The sequence below is a fragment of the Phasianus colchicus genome, chromosome 1 (assembly GCF_987193195.1).
Source record: "Phasianus colchicus chromosome 1, bPhaCol1.hap1.1, whole genome shotgun sequence".
Lineage (NCBI taxonomy): Eukaryota > Metazoa > Chordata > Aves > Galliformes > Phasianidae > Phasianus > Phasianus colchicus.
In genome coordinates this window covers 105,716,476-105,723,694 of record NC_143436.1, presented here as the reverse complement: position 1 = coordinate 105,723,694, position 7,219 = coordinate 105,716,476, and the positions used below count along the sequence as shown (strand labels likewise).

Sequence of the window (7,219 nt, the reverse complement as noted above, 5' to 3'; positions counted from 1 at the left end):
TAAACTTCCAGAAATTAATAGTATAATTTTTCAGATAGTATCTCAACAGCTGGTTTAGGTGCTCTGTTCACTCAACGTTGGTCCCTTTTGAGATGACAACCTTAGAAGTAATTCTTAACTGTTAAGTCTTCAGCAGATACCACAGTGCTTTCAGAAGAGAAATTTTTAAAATTTTTTTGAGAGAGAAGGGGAATCATTCACAATTGGTATTGAAAAGGCTTAACTGGGAACACAGGCTAAAGGAGTAAGCTGCATTATTTTCCTAATTACTGAAACTCTGGTTATTGTGTCTGTTGTATCACTGTTTCAAATAAGACTATTTTATCTGACTTAATTGCAAGTTTGATAACTGTTTTGAAGGCCAACTGATGTTAACCAGGTATTGCTTGAAAAGAGCCACGTTAATTTACTCGGTCAGGCTCAAACTTGGAAATTGTCTATGAGTCTAATTGGTTTAGTTTGTCTAACAGAACCAAGTGCAAGTGCTGGCAGGTCTTTTGATATGGCACTATCTGTATCTGAATAATAGCTTTCTGTTTCTTACAGAACAATGCGTAGGAATATTGAGGAACAGAATTCTTGTATTCCTCTTGCTAAGTTTGGCACTGCATACATAGTCTGTATCTGCCATGCAGCTTATTCTCATGCAGTGAATGCAGGGGTGCTCCTTCCAAACTTTTCAGAAATAGTATTGAATTCTCTAGTCTTCTAGAAGGCAATGGGTGTGCCCTGGCAGATGTTATGTGCCTATGCAGTCATCTCTGTAGATACAGCAAATTTCAAAGTTCAGGGGAAAAAATAGTTTTTGCCCGTCACTAGTTCCCAGTCTACAGCAGGATGATGATAGTAGCATAAAAAAATTAGTCTTAAAAAAAACAACTTGCCCATGTTCTTCCTTGGACTGCATTTTGAAAAATTCTTCCACAAAAGCTGCAGCTGACACCAGTACACTGTGGCCAGGAGAACTGACTCATTATTTAAGTGGACACATCTATTTCCTTGTTTAGAAATCCAGCTGCCAGATAGTCCATTGTGATCTGTTTTTGTTGAAAGCGTGTTGTTTTATTACATGTTGTGTTCTGATCCATTATTGTCATTTATAACTTGTATTAAAACCACATGCTCAAGGGCTAACTGCATTTTTTTCTTTTGATTACCTGTTTTTAAGCTAATTTTTAAATTACAGCTCAGAGTCAGATGAACTAAAAATTCCCTTTGTTAAACTTGCAGTTTGATTCCATTATATATTTTAACTCCATCTTAAAATTGTTTTTTGATGTCATGACCTTTGCACAGCAACTTTACTTTGGTCAAAATGATTAACAAAAGAAAGCCCACAGAGCAATCTTAAGGAGGAACAGCACTACAGCTATAACACCAAAAAAACAATTCTGCATAAAAGCAATATCAATGAGAAGCTCCCCTCCTTACACTAAAGGAGGTAAATTGCAAGAACATGAATTGCTTAAATTCATCACTAGAAAGAGACTATGGAATTGTTATTTCACAGGTGGTCACAAACTTTCATCTCAGTTTGGCATTCCTTAGACAAGGTATTCTGAAGTTAAGAATCAAAGATAACTGTAGCTTCACTTTGGTCAGTGAGACTTTGTTATTTAGGGATTCTTGTACTTAACAAACAATGGGTAATATCCTTTACATAACTGAATCTTCTGTCTAAATTCTCCTTCCGGGTGTTTGTGCTCACATTTATATTAATCTATATAAAATCATATTGACAAAAAAAAAAAACCCACGTTATCTGAAAGGAATGCATTAGCTGTGCTTGAATTGAATCACAGTGTTTGTTTTTCCATAGTCTTCTGAGTTGGGGAACAGTGATCTTGGAATGTAGAACAATCACCACTGTGGACTGCCTGCTCTCTAGTACTGTATGCTCTTCAGCATAGTACAAGGAATAAGCTTTCTGCCTGAGAAACATCAACTTCTGACCTGTATCAGTCAAAAAGTAGCCTCTCACATTACTTTGCAGTAAAATGTCTCATCCTCAGGTGGTCTAGCTAGGTTTGCAGTTGTGTGTTTCTGCTAACATGCCCTACACTTTAATTTCTTTCATGGTGTTCTGCTTGTCCAAAACCCTTCTTCAGTCTCCTAGCTGAGCTTTTTTGGGTGGTCAGCTCCAACGATGAAAAACCTTCTAAAGTTTTTGCCAGGTAGATTAGTAGAGAGTTATATGCTTGCCTCTGAAGTCATATAGAACAGTTATTCTAATGCCTTAGTAACTGACAAAACAAACAAAAAATTATGACTTTAGTCCCCATGAAAAAAGCTAACTAATCATTTAAAGTTTCTGTTAACACAGAACCTTAAAGATCAGTTTCTACGAAAGCCGTGCCTTGTATTACATCAAAATGAGTAACATGATTCCAAATTTTCATTTAAACCAAACAGAGGAACAGAGAAGCTATTAAAACAGGAAAAGTTACATCAAATACGTATGTTCTTTCAATAAGCCAAAAAAATAAATACACAAATTCCTACTTGTAAAAGCAGCGAAGTGCAAAACATGATGTGTTATGGTATCTTCCAGTTCACTCACACCTCTCCTGCAGTTAGCCAGAGAACAGCTGTACCTGACAACCAGATAAAAGCTGGTTGACATCCAGAATAAAAATAAGGACAGTCTTGATCAGTTTCATTGCAATAATGAGGAAGTGAGGATGCACTTGGTCCAAATCTGACTTAGGAAATGATTTGACAACTTTACTCTATATCCAACCTTTGGCATGCCTAGTATATATAACAAAAACAGTTATTCAGGCTTCCTAAATTTGAGGATAGTAAGCATCTCTTGTCCTGCTTGTCTGGAAAGCAGTCGTGTGCCTTCTAAGCCATTTTTCTTCATTGTTTCCAGAATTTCATCTATAATGAAAAGTGCAGCATTACAGTAAGTTTTTAGAGAAGTCAGCTATAATAAGCAATACTAAAGTGTCTGCTAAACATGAGCTACAACTGTTATTTTAGACAGTAATTTTTAGACAACAAGTAGTCTTCTACCCTGAACAAATAAAGTTTACATTTTGCTAAACAAAGTTCAGTATTTTGTTATTAGGAATAACAATCAATAATGCCAAATTGAATTACAGTTCTTCTCAAAACCCCTTCATAGCGTACAACCCATTAAGCATTAGGTCAGAAGGAGCAACTCTGACCTGTGTAAAGAAAAGATTCAGAAATAAAAACATCTTATTGCCAACCGTCAGATTTTGCCTTTGAGTTTACAACACTTACAACATTTGTAAGAAGGGGTTGGCCTGGATTCATTACCTAGTTCAGAAGATTTCAGACTTGGAATTGCAGTCGTCCAGAGTTGCTGGGCTTGGGATGTGCATACTACAGTTTCTCCATACTACTGTTTTCCTAAGTAGCCTAGAGAGTTCTTAGTGTTGCTAAAACAAGTTCTGGTCTAATTCACCATATGCTGAATATGCAAGCCATAAATTCAGAAAATGGACAGCAAGGGACATCAGATTATGTAAAAGTCACTCTGCTGTTTAGTCACCCACACAAATATGGAAGCACGAGTCCACACAAATGGCATGCTTTGCATGTGGCATGCAAATATGCCACTGCATTTCTAACAAATAGCCTAGAATACATATTCAAATTTCAATCCACACAGTCAAAATAATGTGCTAGTTCTACAATAGATTAGACTTCTGTACTACTTTGTTCTTGTTTACCAAGTTCTGATAGCCTCCAGAGCATTGTTGTGATCAACAATTTGATTAATGCTGTTAAATACAGTTTGGGTCCAAAAGGGTCCAAAGAAACTGATCACCTGGGTTATTTTCTTTAATTGTGACCAAGTAGAATAATCCTCCTGCTGAAAGCAAATCTGCTACTAATGGAAAAACTCTGTCCATTACTTCTCTGCCCTTTTTGCCACCAGCCCAGGATGCCTCTATTCCATGGCTTTGCACCTAGAAAGAAGGAAAACAAAAATCATCTTCCTCAATACAGAATAACAAAGATGTCAGAGGTAATTGAAAAATTACAGTCTGAGTTCTCATACCTCAGCTGATTTGATTTGCCAACTACCCTGACAGCAAAAATAGAACATTTATTGTGGATTTTGCATCTTTTTTCCTACCTCTTCAGAGGGTGTTACCACATATGGTGGATTAAAGAGCAGTAGATCAACCATCCCATTTAATCTTGGTGACAGTCCTTTGACCTAGAGATGAAATAATTAATTCTTATGTTAGTATTATTATTATTTTTTTTACTATTACTTATTTCCATTTTGTAAGCATACAGTTACATAGTGCTGGCTATTTTCCTATCAATATAAACTGCCACACAGACAAAATTGAAATAAATTAATAAATAGCAGAGGGTGTGCCATTAAGTTGCAAATGAGTTAATCGATGAGAATTCAGACCCACGGGTGACCTAAGAATAATCAGGACGTATTTAATAAGTTTGCTGCAATTCTGAATATGGTTGTTTTATATGAGATGATAAACTAAATTTCATATATTTGCCAAACCTGTGTAATATCACTCTATTGCTGTTCTAGAAAACAAGCTACTTGTCCTTCTGTCCGTTCTGTGTGAGGTCATTAAAACTGGGTTACTGCATGTAGATCCTTATCTACTTTGCTTTCTTCTGAGCATAGCATGCTGCCAACTTTGGCTTAGTTTCAATCACTTCAGCCTGACTCAGGAACACCAAAACACTTTCTATGTGCAAGAGAAGCAGAACAGTACTCCTAAAACAGTGTTACGTGAGATACAGAACAGCAAGAGATACACATACAGACACAAAGGTAGTATTTTATTCTTGCACTCTAGTAGTTCATCATTTTTTACTCTGTGCTTATCAAGAGAATGTTATTCTGGAATTTGTGGTTATAAACTACAAAGAAAATTACAAAAACTATCAAGATGTTATTACTGAAGCTATCTTACCAAGTCAGTAATGACTGGCTGAAGGTGAACATTGTTCAGCTGAGCTGTCTCCAGCGTACAGTAAGCTGCCATAGGATTGATATCTGTACATCTTAAAACAAAACACTGTAAGTTACTGGTTCCTGTATCTGCAAGATTAATTCTGCAAACTGCATGCTGACTAAGGTAATCTCAAGATTAGCCTTTAATTTATAAGAAATAGTGACAAATAGCTAGGTGTATCAGCAGCTACACCACTCAGTTCTATACTGGAAGCTGGATTTGGGGAGTTGAACCAGATGACCTTTAAAGGTCCCCTCCAATTCAATTCTGTGAGCTCTTAATGACTGTTTGAAAGCTGAAGTATGTGCAAATAAGCATTTAAAATCATTATATTTTTAATACCAGCTCTGTATGTAAACATACATACATACACTCCCTAGTAAATCTCAGTTAACCACCAACAACCTGATGTGTCATCACCGTCTAAGGAGTGGGAAAACTGAATTCAAGCCATATTTCTGCCCAACGGGTACACAATCTAAGGTGAACAGATAAGGCTCTCTTCAGTCTGACTATCCCCCGCAGAACCGACGTGCTATTTCTCTACGGAAAGGGGAATCTTTAAAGCGAGACGAGCACATGGCGAGGTCTAGGCACCCTTCGTGCAGCAGGCTCGCTGTTATACTCACAGGTAGAGCGCACTGGCTCCAATGATGGAAGCTAGGAATGCTGAAACCACACCAGACCCAGACCCTACTTCGAGGCAGATGTCGATCCTAAAGACACAAAACTCCGGGTGAGATTTTTTGGTGACGTACGCGAGCCCCTCCGGCAGCCACACAACCACTCAGGGCTGTGTTACGACACGTGCCCCGCCCCGCCGTCCCCACAGCCGCCTGCCGCGTGTACCCCGCCTGCCGGAGCTGGGCCGCATCCCGCTCCAGGGCGTCCAGCAGCAGGAAGGTGTCCTCGGCCGGCTCGTACACGTCCCGATACGGGCCGCGCGGCCCCATATGCTCGTACCGCGGCGTCGGGACCGCGGGCGCCGCCATCGGCGCTCGGGCGATCGCGCATGCGCTCACTCGCTCCCTACGTCCCGGCCGTCAGCGGAAGGGAAGGGAGGCGGGGCCAAGGCCTGCGCCACCAATGGGAGAGCGTAGGTTTCGCCCCGTCCCCAGATCAGCTCTGTTGAACTTCACTTGGCGGTCGCGTAGCGCTGCTGAGGCAGCGGGCGGGAGGTAGCGGGATGTCCGCGGGCTCCGCGGAGCGGTGATCAGTGAGACTGGCTGGTTTCGTGATCCACTTTAAGAATCTTCACGAGTCCGGGACCTGCACCAGCTTAGTATCATAGAATCCTTAGAGTTCGAAGGTGCCTCCGTAGGCCACCTAGTCCAGCTCCCGTGCAATGCGCAGGGACACCACAGCTAGATCGGCTTGCCCAGGGTCTGATCCAGCATAGCCTAGAAAGTTTCTAGCTTCTCAGAGCTCTTCTGGAGAAATAGCTCTGCACCACAGTTAGCGGGAAGCCAAGCGAAGGAGGCACTGGTGAAGCCCGCGAGCGGTAGTTCTACAGCAAAGAACACAGCAGAAAGATTGACGTTGCCACTCCGTGTTTACATGAGTTTGTTTCTAAGGATCTGCCCGTGATTCTTGACAGCAGCCTCAGGTCCAGCCGTATGAACGCCCAATTTCAAGCAGAAATGAGGCCCTACAAAGCTGGGAATAGAGGGCAGCTTCAGGGCAGAGATCAGGAGAAGAGCAATTTGCTTTCGATAGCAAATAGAGGAAGGAGGGTCAGAGTTCTGGTCACCATGAAGTGTGTCCCTTTGTGTGTGTGCCAAACCCTCCTGTTCTGAAAGCCTGAAAACAGACACCTAGATGAAGGAGATGCGAGGAGCTAACAAAGGGGCTAGAATCTTAAAGCATTTTTATAACCATTTCAAAACGCACTGATTCTTGGAAAATTAGCAAAATAATGCAGTCTGGTGGATTAATCTGTGATGAATTAAGGACCTTTAAGGATTGAGATGTGTCTCTTTCACTGTTTTAACACCTGCCAGTGAGGCATCTGGAAGACTTGGCTAATAGTTCAGCATTAGTGCTGCCTACCTTATATCTGCCTTTTTCTGTGGCCCACCTTCAACATTTCCAGTAAAATCAGCTCCCTATTCTACTCACAAAACCAATGCTTTTTCAGATAATCAACAGAAATTAGGGGGAGGCATAATTAATATACCAGAAATACATGCACCAGTATGATCAGCTGGTAAACTCTTTCACCCCACACTTTTGTGCTAAGTCAA

At 40.6% G+C, this 7,219-nt stretch overlaps 1 protein-coding gene across 3 annotated transcripts; it reads right to left on the bottom strand.

Annotated features, from left to right (window-relative positions):
- Positions 1-2,377: 2,377 nt before the first annotated feature.
- On the bottom strand, positions 2,378-6,038 carry HEMK2 (HemK methyltransferase 2, ETF1 glutamine and histone H4 lysine). 3 transcript variants are annotated; one of them, XM_031612474.2, is made up of 6 exons: positions 5,940-6,038; positions 5,606-5,692; positions 4,935-5,025; positions 4,115-4,198; positions 3,803-3,944; positions 2,378-2,883 (listed from the first exon to the last, which is right to left on the bottom strand). In XM_031612474.2, the coding sequence occupies exons 1-6, from the start codon at positions 5,966-5,968 to the stop codon at positions 2,774-2,776; spliced, it is 543 nt and encodes a 180-aa protein (XP_031468334.1). In that variant the 5' UTR covers positions 5,969-6,038; the 3' UTR covers positions 2,378-2,773. The 3 variants fall into 3 exon arrangements, with proteins under 3 accessions (XP_031468334.1, XP_031468333.1, XP_089977725.1); XM_031612473.2 differs by having other exon boundaries at positions 5,826-6,025; XM_090121599.1 differs by lacking the exon at positions 4,935-5,025 and having other exon boundaries at positions 5,826-6,034.
- Positions 6,039-7,219: the final 1,181 nt, after the last annotated feature.

Coding starts and splice junctions, on each gene's coding strand:
- HEMK2 (XM_031612473.2), bottom strand. CDS start 5,968: ATGGCGGCGCCCGCGGTCCCGACGCCGCGGTACGAGCATATGGGGCCG. Junction 4,199..4,934: donor AGCCAGTCATTACTGACTTG/GTAAGATAGCTT, acceptor TTTCATCTCTAG/GTCAAAGGACTGTCACCAAG. Junction 3,945..4,114: donor TGGTAACACCCTCTGAAGAG/GTAGGAAAAAAG, acceptor CCTTCTTTCTAG/GTGCAAAGCCATGGAATAGA.